The following is a 13,719-nucleotide window of genomic DNA, read 5'->3' as shown; positions in this document are numbered from 1 at the left end:
TCTTTAAAACAGAGTAGAGAATTGTGTTTCCGGAGCTCCCTGTACCATTTCTTATGGCTGTTCATTTCATGATGTTCATAAGAGCATTTACTACCCATTTAGAGATGAAAAATGCTGCACTTCAAGCTATTGTGATTCCTTGGCCACTTGGGACGGAGGCCTGTACAGTTGACTATAAATCAGTTTAGAAAGCATTCTTGTAAATTTGAAATAATATCCTTGAAAATGCTACACTTGCACTATAACCTGAATTTTTAATGCATGTATGTATGTTTTCTCTCCCCCCCCCCCTTAATTCTTCTTCAGGGTACACTTCAGCAGTTTGTAGATAACTTTTTTCACAGCGTACTTGACTCAAAGCATGTTGTGCCACCAGCTGTGAAATATTTCTTTGATTTTCTTGATGAGCAAGCGGAAAAGCATGATATCAAAGATGACGATACTATCCACATCTGGAAAACGAACAGGTATGAACTTTCAGGGTTCATGGGGAGAAGTGGCTGAAGAAGGCGAAACATTCATTCACTAGCAACATTGCTTTTTATTGCTGTAAGCCAGGGCTTTCTCTTTACCAGATGTGGAAGGGAAAAGTGTGGCATTTCACTCAGAGCTCTCAGCAGAAGCTGTGTGTGTGTGTGCATACCCGCCAACATTTCTCTGCTGAAAATAGGAACCTCCTATTCTATTATTTATTATAATAATAATAACAACAACAACAACAACAACAACAATAATAATAATAATAATACCCTGTCCATCTTACTGGGTTGCCCCAGCCACTCTGTGTGGTTTCCAACATATGTAATGGTAAAGGTAAAGGGGCCCCTGACCATTAGGTCCAGTCATGACCGACTCTGGGGTTGCGGCACTCCTCTCGCTTTATTGGCCGAGGGAGCCGGCGTACAGCTTCCGGGTCATGTGGCCAGCATGACTAAGCCGCTTCTGGCGAACCAGAGCAGCGCACGGAAAGGCCATTTACCTTCCCGCCGGAGTGGTACCTATTTATCTACTTGCACTTTAACGTGCTTTCAAACTGCTAGGTTGGCAGGAGCAGGGACTGAGCAATGGGAGCTCACACCATCGTGTGGATCCGAACCGCCGACCTTCTAATCGGCAAGTCCTAGGCTCTGTGGTTTAACCCACAGCACCACCCACGTCCCTAACCAACATATATAGAAACATAATAAAACAGTAAACAGTAAAAAAAAACCTTCCCTATACAAGGCTGCCTAGGTGTCTTCTAAAGGCTGTAGCACATAACTCCATACCCTCCAACATTTCTCCAATGAAAATAGGAACGTCCTAAGGAAAAGTGGGACATTCTGGGATCAGATCAGAAACCAGGACAGCTTCTGTAAATATGAGACTGTCCCTGGAAAATGGGACACTTTGCCTGTCTGTCTGTCTGTCTGTCTGTCTGTATCTGTCTATAATAGATGGTTCCTGGATCATAACCACTGTTTCAAGCAGCTGTTTTTTCTGCCTATATTGCCCAACCACAGCCCTCTAAAACTGGGGCAGCAACCAACCCTTAAAATGAAGGGAAACGCCAAAATGCCTTAACAAAGCTGCTGAGGGAGAAAGATGAAAGCTTTAAAACAGAGCCAGTTGCAAAGTGTTCCCAGCCCTGGAAAAGATAGGTGGGAGGACAGAATATGTAGGAAACATACAGAGATATATGTGGCAGCCTTACTTTTTGATGTTTACAAGGATGGCTTCCCTGTTCTTCCCGAATCTGAGCTTTCCTATTTGAAATGATACCCCAACAGCATGAAGGTTAAAGGATTCTCCCCTTCAACTAAGTAATGCCAGCCTTATTGTTGCATAGGACTTGCCACAAAGGAATACAGCTTTGCTAAATACTCATTCTTGGGGTTCTGGGGCACGTAGCAATGGGACTGCTGTCTGTGTCTTTTAGACTAAACCTCTCAAATTGTTTTTGGGTAGTTTTTCTGTTTTCTAATATAGCATGCAGAAGCACACTGTGGATACTGATTCACTTAGTGGCTTAAGCATATAATCAAACTGAAAATAATGTTGCAGCAATTTTAAGCAGAGCAATCTATTTTGCTTGCCAGGCCCTCATTTTCTACACTTTAACTTCACTCCTTAATAAGGGCCTGCATTATTTCTTTGCTTGCTTCACAGCTTGCCGCTTAGGTTCTGGGTAAACATACTGAAAAACCCCCACTTCATCTTCGATGTTCATGTTCACGAAGTAGTGGATGCTTCCTTGTCAGTCATTGCACAGACTTTCATGGATGCTTGCACAAGAACAGAGCACAAATTAAGCAGGGTAAGTGTTTTACATTCTGCTCTGTGTCTGCGCGCGAGAGAGAACGTTTTAAGTACATTATGATAGACAAAGCAGTAATCATAGAAGATAGCACATAGATCAGTTCATTTTGCCTTTGCTTGTAAGGATGATTATATTGTTTTGAAGCTTCAGCGAAAGTTCAATGTTTAATCTCTAGTGACACATTCAAAAGAGTTGTTTTCTATTGCTTTTAGAATAACAGCTGATTACTGTTTGCAACTTATTTTTTATCTATTAAAGGTGCAAGTTGGTTTTTGAAACTTAATGGGTGTCTCTCCTATCATCCTGTTCACAGCACTATATCCACAAGGCTGGCCCGCCTTGGTACCGGCCAGAGGGGCACATTGTGGCCTGTTCGGCCAATGAGGCAGACCCTTGAGGTGCTTTGCATCCGGGGTGTGGGGATGAGGCAATGTCAGAGCCCTATTTCAAGGCTAGTTGGCCTTCTCCCCACACCCTCTTATTCTCTTTGCAGTCCCTGCCCTCCCAACCTATGGTAAAGGTAAAGGGACCCCTGACCATTTGGTTCAGTCGTGGCCGACTCTGGGGTTGCGGTGCTCATCTCACTTTATTGGCTGAGGGAGCCGGCGTACAGCTTCTGGGTCATGTGGCTAGCATGACTAAGCCACTTCTGGCAAACCAGAGCAGTGCACGGAAACGCTGTTTACCTTCCCTCTGGAGCGGTACCTAGTTATCTACTTGCACTTTGACGTGCTTTCGAACTGCTAGGTTGGCAGGAGCAGAGACCGAGCAACGGGAGCTCACCCCTTTGCGGGGATTCGAACTGCCAACCTTCTGATCGGCAAGTCCTAGGCTCTGTGGTTTAGACCAGAGCACCACCCGCGTCCCATCCCCAACTTGTGACTTACTGGTCACTTCAGGCCTGTGTAGGATTTTTTTGCTGTTCAACTTTGTGGGTTGTTTTTTCACCTACTCTGCACTGAATAGCTTGGCACTAGATGGCCTGCTGTGTTTTTAACTAGATTCATCTGGTCTTTAGTTCAATTATTTTGGCCACGTAGGTGCAGGAAGTAGAATAGTTGTATTTCAGCCTGGAGACCCACCCTCCTTTGGTCATGTTTCAGGGTCCTGGACTGACCCGAAGGCTTACTCTCTGGGCTCTAGGGATAGAGGCTGCCCTTGAAGCTAAACAGCTTCATTGGCCTGGAGCTATGAGATCCAGTGGCGTAGCGTGGGTTGTCAGCACCCGGGGCAAGGCAAGTAATTTGCGCCCCCTAACCCGTGGATTTGCGCCCCCTAACCTGTGGATTTGCGCCCCCTAACCCTAACCCCCAGATGTTGCGCCCGGTGCGGCCGGGCCCCCCTGCACCCCCCACGCTACGCCACTGATGAGATCTCAGGGGGAGAGGGAAATAATATAGGCCTTCCTACCAACATTCATGCTGTGGCCTGAGATTGGGATGCAGCCCAATGACTCTGGTTCCTCTGGCCTTTTAGCTTCGCATATAACAAAACCGACATATACCCACAGTCTGCTTTCCAAATGTTACGGTAGCACACACACTTTATTTACATGAGTGCATTTTCTACAAATTAATCTCTAACACACCAGTTGCACTTGAACACTCAGCTCTGTGTATATCATCTTTCCCCAGGATTCTCCGAGTAATAAGTTGCTCTATGCAAAAGAGATCTCGACGTATAAGAAGATGGTGGAAGAGTAAGTAAAGAGGAGGGGTGTTATTGTACCTGGGCTTTTGTCACCGGGAAAACAATTCCATGTCATCATTATTTCAGAACATGTTCATTAGAAAATATTCCATGTATTAAACCGACAGGGTGGAAAATGAAGTGGTAAACATAGTGGTAACATCTCATTGGACAAAGGAGGATGCAGGTTCTGTCAATAATAATGTTATCCTTCACAATGGCCTTTTCCAGCCTGGTTCCTATGGACTATTGCAGGTTTGATCCCCGTACGGGACCAGCTACATATTCCTGCAACGCAGGGAGTTGGACTAGATGATCCTCAGGGTCCCTTCCAACCTGATTCTGTGTGACTACAACTCTCATCAGCCATGCTGGTTGGAACAGATGAGACTTGCAGTCCAAAACATCTGGAGGGAAGATTGCTATAAGTCTAAGGGCAAAGACAGACATATAATTCACACATTCCCTGCATTTCCCCCCAGCAATGTTAAGAATGTACATAGAAAATGGTACACTGGAAATAAAAATCTGCTTGAATTTTTCAAGACACATCTGTGAAATGTTGCACAAAATCCAGTTCACCCTAGATTAATCAAATGGCTCCACACACACTTATTGGGCTTGATAACCACCCATTATTGCCTGCTATCCAGATGTGAAATCAAATATTGCAGCAGCTTTATATGTCGTTTCAAAACAGGTATCTGTTTAATCAGACTGAACGAAATTAGGCATAAGTGTGTCAGGCTTTCTCCAAGTTAATGAACATGTTAAATGGTTTTTAATGGTTTTGAATCTGGGGTTAATTTCGTGGCTTTTGATCTTTAATTTTTCAGACTAGTCTTCCCCCCCCCCTCCCTTTCCAAATGTGGTTTTTATAATGTCCTATCCAGTGAACTGCATTACAGAAGTTGAAGAAAGAATGTTGAGAAGTATTTCACAAGTGCTAAGTGTCCTGTAGCACCTTAAAGGCTTAACAACTTTTTTTGTGGCATGAGTTTTCAAAGGCTAGAGTATAGGTCTCTGGTGACATTTTTCAAGCTTGATCATTGAAGCTCTCTGTTATACTTCGGCTTGCAAAAGCTATATACTTAGGTGTATTTTAAAATTCAGTATTAATGATGAAAGCAGATTTGGGGGATGGGTGTTTGCTAGATCCTTCATTTAGAAGTCTGTTAAAAAGGAAGATGAAAATATACACTCGATTCCAGTTGTAACACTTCCTAACTTCCAACTATTTCTGACTATAAAGTTTTAATTCCTCACCCAATACGTCTAACACTGCAATGTTATGCACAGCTACACAGGACTAAATTCCATTTAACTCAGTAGAAGCATTTGTGGGATCAGACTGTAAGAAACACTGAGCATTTGCTTGGCTAAGCCTCTTTTGCCAGCCTTGGCAGTTCTCAATAATGAGGCGGGTAATCCCCATAGTTCAGTATACTTGTTGAACATGACAGAATTTGGGCAGCAGTGCAGAAGCAACCATGTTTATTGAGGCACTATGTTCAAATGCCCACAGAAAGTTTTGCTGGTTTGTGCTAAGTTGTGCAGTGTGTTCTTCCTTTCGCTCATGGGTTGTTGAAATCAATGGTAGCAGCGCTTTGATGGATTAAGCCAATTGTGTGTATAAGCAAAGAAGAAACAAGAGATGCAGATCAGATCATTTCATAAGGAAATTTGCAATTTCATGAGCACCTCTGGTGATGTTGTAGTTATTAGAAAAATAAAACTGCTATGAAGCATAAATGCATTTTTAAAATGATGAACTGCATCAACTAAAAATTGTCGTTTTGGTTGGTTTTTTTCTAGTTATTACAAAGGTATTCGCCAAATGGTACAAGTGAGTGACCAGGACATGAATACACATTTAGCAGAGATTTCTAGGGTAAGTATCAAATTGGAAATCTTACTTTGGGAATACAGTGGAACCTTGTGTTATGGACGGGATCCGTTCCGGAGGCCCGTCCGTAACACAGAACTGACGCAAGCCAAAGCGTCGCGTCTACGCACAGGCACGGCTTGATTTAGTTCTTCTGCGCAAGCGGCGAGACCCGGAAGTAACCCATTCTGGTACTTCCAGGTTGCTGTGGGATGCAACTCGAAAACACGTAACCTGAAACAGACGCAACATGAGGTATTACTGTAGAGGCATGAAGCTCTGGCATTTGTCATTTTGTGCTCACGTCCAATTAGAACTTCTGCCTGTCCAGTGGAATCTTTTGAATTATTTTCCACCATACAATTATGATATATTGCGTTGCTTGTGAATTATTGATTTTAAAGGATGTTCAAACATTCTTTTAGGGTGATTCTCCCCCCCCCCCCCAATGTTAACAAAAGCAATGGGATTTCTAATAGCTTAGTTGAATAAAACGGCACAGAGGAAAAAAGGCTCGTGGGGAAAGAAGCCACAACCATAGTTTCAAATTGGCTTCATTCAGGGAATTTACATGTGGCACGTCCTCAAGATTAATTTAAAATTCAGTTCATGTGGATGGAACTCACAAGGAACTTGTCTAAATGTCTTCTTGTGTTTTTTATTGGTTTAGATGGCCTTAACAGGGCATCAGCCATATTTACAGAGGGTAGGGCTATTCACCATGATGGCACTATGCCTCTAAACTCCAGTTGCTGGTGACTATCAGCAGGGAGAAGGCTATTGTCCTCTCCACTTGCTTGTGGGCTTCCCAGATGTTGGCCACTAGATGCTGATGGATTTGATTCTACAGCACTCTTATGTTCTTAACAGGATGAAGTTTGTGTTCTTTGGATCATTTGCACGCATGCCCTCTATACACATCTGGAGTCAACCTGCTCCAGACTAAGACTACCGCTTACCCCTTTCTATGATGAGGAAAGCAGCATGGTTAGCTGTAACAAATCCAGCAGGAGACCTTGACATGGGGGGGCGTGAGGGGGTGTTCTTGAAAATTGTCAGTTTCACTTCCTCACCAAGCCAGACAGCTATTAAAAGATTTGCGTACCAGTGCTGGGATATGGAAAAGGGATTTACACCGTGTCTGGTGCTCCTATATATATTTCATTGGAGTTCGTATGCAGCCAGGACGGTGCCCTGACACATTCCTTTTTCTTCTTGTTTTGTTTAATAGGCACACACAGACTCATTAAATACCCTTGTGGCTTTACACCAGCTCTACCAGTATACTAACAAATACTATGATGAGGTAAGTTTCCACTGTCAGAATGGCTTTATTATGCTGTAAAAGGGCCACCACAGCAAGGAAAAAGAGCCAACAGGCTAATAGACTTTGGGCTCATGATTTCCTAGCTTACCTGGTGCTTGGCTTTTACAGGCGCTGTATTTCTGATACGTGGGGGTTGGAGGGGCAGGTTGGTGCTGACATCTTCGGAGTTTGCTTAGAAGAATCCAAAATACTGGTGGTGCTGATAACAAAGGTTAGCCAAATTAGTGAGGTAGGAGAGCTGGGTGGGAAATCACATCTGGCAACCAATAGTACTTGGGTAAAGGTAAAGGTACCCCTGGCCATTAGGTCCAGTCACAGACGACTCTGGGGTTGCAGTGCTCATCTTGCTGTATAGGCGAAGGGAGCCGGCGTTTGTCCACAGACAGCTTCTGGGTCATGACTAAGCCACTTCTGGCGAACTAGAGCAGCACACGGAAACACTGTTTACCTTCCCGCCGGAGTGGTCCCTATTTATCTACTTGCATTTTGATGTGCTTTCGAACTGCTAGGTTGGCAGGAGCAGGGACCGAGCAACGGGAGCTCACCGCCAACCTTCTGATTGGCAAGCCCTAGGTTCTGTGGTTTAGACCACAGCGCCACCCGCGTCCCTTTCAGTACTTGGGTAGATGAGTCTAAAAAGCCCGGGGCACAATTTTTCACAGCTCTCTGGTGGCTCATTTACCAGAAGTAATATACTTGGCATTATCTCTGGAAGGCTATACGCAATTCTAACCAAACTAGGCCTCCTAGAGCAAAATATACATAGAAGGCTTAGTTTGGTCAGAATTGAGTATACACTTCCGGAGAGAATACTCAATACATTACTTCGGGTAAATGAGCCACCATAGTTGCAAGAGGCCCATGAAACTTAGTATCCCAGGCTTTTTAGACTCTTCTACCCATCTGAAACCAGAGGGGCCCATTGGTTGCCAGATGTGAAATTTATTGGCATTTTCAGGTCTCCTACCCCAGTAGTAAGGCTCAGCGATGTTGAAAACCCAACATCGCCGAGTTTTACCACCAGCCAAACATCACAGTTTGGTGATAAACTGTGATGTTGAAAGAAGCTGCATCGGCCTGTAGCTCAGCTGGGGGGGGGGGGCGGAAAGGCTCCTGCCCCCCAACTTAGCAAGCCAATGTCCGTGCAGCTCGTGTGTGAGTAACAGTGACCTGGGGCTCCTTCTGGGGGGCAGGAGGGCTGCTCTGCCTCAGCTGAGCCAGCCCCGAGGTCCCTGCTGGTTGCGCACAAGCGACAGGGACCTTGGGGGTCCTTTGCGAGGCTCCCTCCACCACTGTTGGCATGGGGGGTGAGCGAGCTTATTCTCCTCCCCACCCCCTTGAAGACAGACCACACTGTGGTAGCCAAATGCATGGAGCCCGCTTCCTATTTCCTCCTGGGGTGAACAACCACCCCAGGAGGAAACAGGCAGCCAAGTAAGGCTGCCTCCGCCCACACCTCGCTTCCAGCTTGTATGAGCCAGAGGCTCCTTTAAACTTCTCCATTGAGGGGCATGCAGCCACACCCACCTCGGTGGAAAAGTGTGTCAGAGCAGGAGCGAGGCTGGGGCTCTTTCAGCTGGGGAGTGGGAGCAGTTTAACGGAGCCCCCACCCCGCCGTGGGGTCAGGGGCTTTGCAAAACTGCTTGGCTGAGGCAAGGGCCGCGGCACTCTCCTCAGCCAAGCAGTTTAAAGAAGCGGGAGGGAGGAACAAGCTGTATCACGCCTTGGCTATGCAGTTTCCTTCTCCCTCCACAGTGGTATGGGGCAGAGCGTGGTTTCACCAGTGGTGTATCGCTGGTGAAACCGCAGCCACTCTCTCTGCCTCCAGCTCCCGGCTGCAGTTTGTTTCTCCCTCAGCGTGCTGGGCACTGGAGGCAGAGGGACTCAGGAGTGGCCGCGGTTTCACCAGTGATATACCACTGAGTGAAGCTGTCATCGCTGCCTGCCCCTGGGCAATATATTGATAAATCACCCAGGCCTACCCACACTACTAGCAACTACCGTATTTTTCACTCTATAAGACACACTCCCCCCCCCCTAAAAGGTAAGGGGAAATGTGTGTGCGTCTTATGGAGCGAATGCAGGCTGCGCAGCTATCCCAGAAGCCAGAACAGCAAGAGGGATCACTGTGCAGCGATCCCTCTTGCTGTTCCGACTTCGCTTCATTGGAGAGGTGCTGCGCAGCTTTCCCTCTCTGCGCAGCGCCCCTTCAGCGAAGCGGGAGGAGAAACGGAGCCCCTTCCATTTCTCCTCCCACTTTGCTGGAGAGGCGCTGCACAGAGAGGAAGAGAATATTTTTTTTCTTGTTCTCCTCCTCTAAAACTAGGTGCGTCTTGATTATAGAGCGAAAAATACAGTATGTATCTCCTGAAAGATCTCGCGCATGGGTCAGCAACCTTTTTCAGCTGTGGGCCACTCCACCGTCCCTCAGACCATGTGGTGGGCCAGACTATATTTTGAAGGGGGGGAAATGAACAAATTCCCATGCCCCACAAATAACCCAGAAATGCATTGTAAATAAAAGGACACATTCTACTCATGTAAAAACACACTGATTCCTGGACCATCTGTGGGCTGGATTGAGAAGGCAATTGGGCCGCTTCCGGGCTTTGGGTTGCCTACCCCTGATCTCGGGACTATTAGTCAAAGAGAGAGGCTGACTTACTGTGCTGAGCTTCATATTGGGCGCCATGATGTTGCAACCGTTGGCTACGCCTGTAGCAGCCTTCAGAGCCTCTTTAAAGAGCTTTTCTGCTTTCACGATAGTTGTCGCTTCCTCTTCTGCCAAGAAAATATAGGCAGGGGCACACCTATCAGTGAAACAACGAAAGCAATCGTCAGTAAGACAAACTAGCTACCATCAGACAACAAAAGTTCAGTATCCACAAGCTATGAAGGAGCATTCCCTATTTCTGCCACACTTTTTAAAAAATTATTGGCTAGTAATGGTGCTCATCTTTGAATACAGTGGTACCTCTGGTTGCGAACGGGATCCGTTCCGGAGCCCCGTTCTCAACATGAGCAGAACGCAACCCGCGTCTGCGCGTGCGCGGGTTGCAATTCGCCGCTTCTGTGCATGACATCATTTTGAGCGCATGCGCGAGCGGCGAAACCCAGAAGTAACCCTTTCCTGTATTTCCTGGTCACCGTGGGACGCAACCTGAAAATATTTAACCTGAAGCAAACGTAACAAGAGGTATGACTGTAGGTAATTAGAGGTGGACAAGGCATTACACAAGGCATTCTCAAAAAAAAAAAGGAAATGGCTTGGCTCACTTCCCAACCAATCTGAATGAAACACACACACACACACACACACACACACACACACACACAATCTACCCTTGCAACTCAACAGTTGCTTGCATTTAAATGGCAGCTTCAGGCAGCCAGGACAGAGCTCTCCTGGCAGTGGGACGCATTTGAGGGTTATTCTGGCTGCCAGGCAAAGTACCCCACCACCCACAGAGGAGATGACTCGGCAATGGCAGGCCTTCCCCCTCTCTAGTGATTTTTGCCTCTTTAATCTCTCCACTATTCTGTCTTAATAAAGCAACGTGGCTTCTGATCTACACTTCGAAATAATACCCTTTAAAATCCATGAGATATTCTTCCACGTAATATATAGCTGAACAGGCCTAGGGCTGTGAAAACTAAAACTGAATCTGTGTGTCTTGCCTGAATCCTGATTTTTCCTCCTCCTTCTTCTCCTAGATCATAAATGCACTGGAAGAGGACCCAGCTGCACAAAAAATGCAGCTTGCTTTTCGATTACAACAGATAGCAGCTGCTTTAGAGAATAAAGTAACTGACCTTTGATTTGAAAGCTGCAATAAAGAAGACTGATCTGGATGTGTAAATTCATTCTTCCTAATAAGGAAATAGTGTTCTATTTTTTAATGTGTAATTACAACTTTAAATGAAAAACAAAAGATTTTGGTTTTTTTATAGCAAAGCTGTAATGTAAAGAGTTTTTACTGTAAATTATGCTTCTAATTAAAATCCTGTGTTGTGTGTAAATGAATTTTCAGTGGGAAATGAGGGAAGTCCTCTGGGGTGGGGGAGGGTAAAGTTATAGCTCATTTAATCAAATAGTACAATCTTGAAGCATCAGCATTTTTAGAATTCATTACGCTAGTTAAATTCACTACCTATAGCATTCTTTATACTTTTTAAGCAATATGTGTACTAGAAAAGTAATAGCATATTGGAAAAATAAATGCAATATCCCTCTTTTAATTTCAGTAATTGGAAATAGATTTTCTTCTTATTCTTTTTTTAAAAATAAATAAATCCAGTTGTCCTGTGTTCTACTCATAATGAGTAGAACGAAAGACACATTTGCTATGACTTTTTTCTGTTTAAGACATTGCAGTGGGTTTGGTACTATACATCTTTACATATCTGAAAACCAAGTGCTAAAAACAGTGGTTGTGACTGTTTCCCTCCTACTCACTTTGCCAGGGTCAAAGTGGACCATACTGTAGATTATTTGGGATGGACTGATCCTTTAACTAGGAAGGTGCATGTATGTCCCCCTAAGAGCATAAAATCTTAACCATGATGTATGAGTACTTTTGCATGGTATTCAGTGTGCAGAGCATGCAAGGTACCTAACGTCCTCAGTACGCCAAGATTACCAGGTACTTCCAAATAACTAGTGCACCACTGGCAAAGCAACAGCTGGGAATGAACAGTGGTTTTGTCTAGGTTTCAGCAAAGTGATTGTTCGCACTTGTTGACACTGTTGCTGCCACATGAATTCTGAATCGCACACTGAGGGAAAATATCCTGGGAAGAGCATAAAAGTGCAATTTGATGCTTTTGTTGTGGGGGAAGCAAGGGAACGGTAGCATATCACGATTACCCAAGACCCAGAAACATCTGGATCTGGCAAGTTTGTAGACTTCCCTACAGAGTTGCAAGACTATCTCTTATCATCCCTGATGGAAAGTACCGGTGGCAAATTCTAATTTGATTCAGAAATCGTGGCAAATAAAATTGGCCTTTTTTTCTTTTCTTTTTTAAATGATAGTTTTATTACATATGCTAATGTGCCTTACTTGTACTAATTATATGGATCTGAATGGTTTTGTAAAGAGAATCGTATCAAAAATATTTATGTGTGGTTTGATGACTTTTTTGTGAGAAAATTGACCAGCAGAATGCCTGTAATTAGCTTATTGCCAATAGTGTGCTGTTTGACATGATTCAAATATGTATATCTTTTGTTGGAATGGTTCATAGGATTTTTAAAAAACAAATCTTCACACTATCCAAGGGAGATTGTTATTTGGTTTTTGTCTGTGTGTGTTTTTAAAAGGGGGGAGGTTGGAATCTGTGTTGTTAATGTAAAATACTCATTGTAAGGAAATCCTGTGCCCCGTCTAATCTAAACACCACTCGAGCCTTGGAATGCTGCAATGGATGGAATAATCATCATTAACTTAGCTATGGAAATTAAAGTAACTCGTCAAAGATGTATTGTATGTTTACAATATTAGTCAGCTTCCAGGCCATTTGATAAAGCTTGGTACGTTATCTTAAATTGCTATGTTGCACAAAACAAAACAAAAAAGCAATCTTTGTTAGATTCATTTTTCACCATACTTCTGGGGCAGTTCATGTAGCACTGCCATCAAAACCCTCATTATCTTTTGGTGTTGCTCTGGTGTTTTCTGTCCTGTGACACCTTAAACCTGCTTGGCTCCTAACACAGTAACAGACTTTCAGTTTGCTACCTCTCTCCCTGTACTGGAGTTATCCAAATTTGTTGCCTTCATGTTCATCGTCAGATGTGTTGGTAAGTCTCTTTGGAGCAAGTCACTAGCAATGTGATTCTCATAGCTACTGTGGAAGTCAGCCGTGAATTCCGATAGAAGTAAAAAAAAAAAAGGGAGGCAGTAACAGGGTGTCACTTTTCGTATCTTTCCTTTCATGTTAAACATTTGCTTTCGTCTGTATGCGCTTCCTCAGCACACCTGGAATGTAAGGAACTCTGAATAGTTTGAATCAGTTTTACCTAAGAATTCTGTGTCAAATTATGCCTCTATACTTGCCTTCTGTCTGATCAGCAAAGGTATCCAAACTTGCTAATCTGTTTTATCTTGTCATTATTTGTAAATCCTGTGAATTGTAAATCAAATACAATCTTTTTTCCACAAAGTGTAATATCTGAATTGTCTAAGTATCTTCTTCAGACATTTTAAGACTGAACTGAGTGGACCTGGGAGTATATTGTGGGTTTGGTTTTTTTCCAGAAGTCTTCCCCTTTTGTTCAAACATATAGCTTACCCTTTAACTTTTATTCTACTTGGGTCCAGTTATCATATTGCTGTGCACTCTTACCTGCTTTGAGGACATTAGTTCCTTTAAAAAAGCAGAATAAAATTGTAAAGAAATAAGTAAACTTAGGGGACTGCCCATGACAGGTAACATCTGGCCAATTCTTTGCTTTACAAATGAATAAGAGTGATTTCCCAAACAGTCACCACCATCATTTTGTCTATTTGCCACTAC

At 44.0% G+C, this 13,719-nt stretch overlaps 1 protein-coding gene across 4 annotated transcripts in view; it reads left to right on the top strand.

The window, feature by feature from the left end:
- PLXNB2 (plexin B2) overlaps window positions 1–13,371 on the top strand; it is a 337,649-nt gene extending 324,278 nt beyond the window's left edge. For all 4 annotated transcript variants that reach the window (XM_083399241.1, XM_083399243.1, XM_083399242.1 and 1 more), the window contains 6 exons: window positions 307–467; window positions 2,149–2,296; window positions 3,934–3,998; window positions 5,804–5,879; window positions 7,105–7,179; window positions 10,915–13,371. In XM_083399241.1, the coding sequence (XP_083255367.1) occupies window positions 307–467; window positions 2,149–2,296; window positions 3,934–3,998; window positions 5,804–5,879; window positions 7,105–7,179; window positions 10,915–11,019 (630 nt within the window). In that variant the 3' untranslated portion in view covers window positions 11,020–13,371. The remainder of the gene's footprint in view (window positions 1–306; window positions 468–2,148; window positions 2,297–3,933; window positions 3,999–5,803; window positions 5,880–7,104; window positions 7,180–10,914) is intronic.
- The last annotated feature ends 348 nt before the right edge of the window (window positions 13,372–13,719 follow it).

This window comes from Podarcis tiliguerta (assembly GCF_965153285.1).
Source record: "Podarcis tiliguerta genome assembly, chromosome: 10".
Lineage (NCBI taxonomy): Eukaryota > Metazoa > Chordata > Lepidosauria > Squamata > Lacertidae > Podarcis > Podarcis tiliguerta.
The sequence above is the reverse complement of the archived record's forward strand: the minus strand, read 5'-3'. Positions and strand labels throughout refer to the sequence as shown.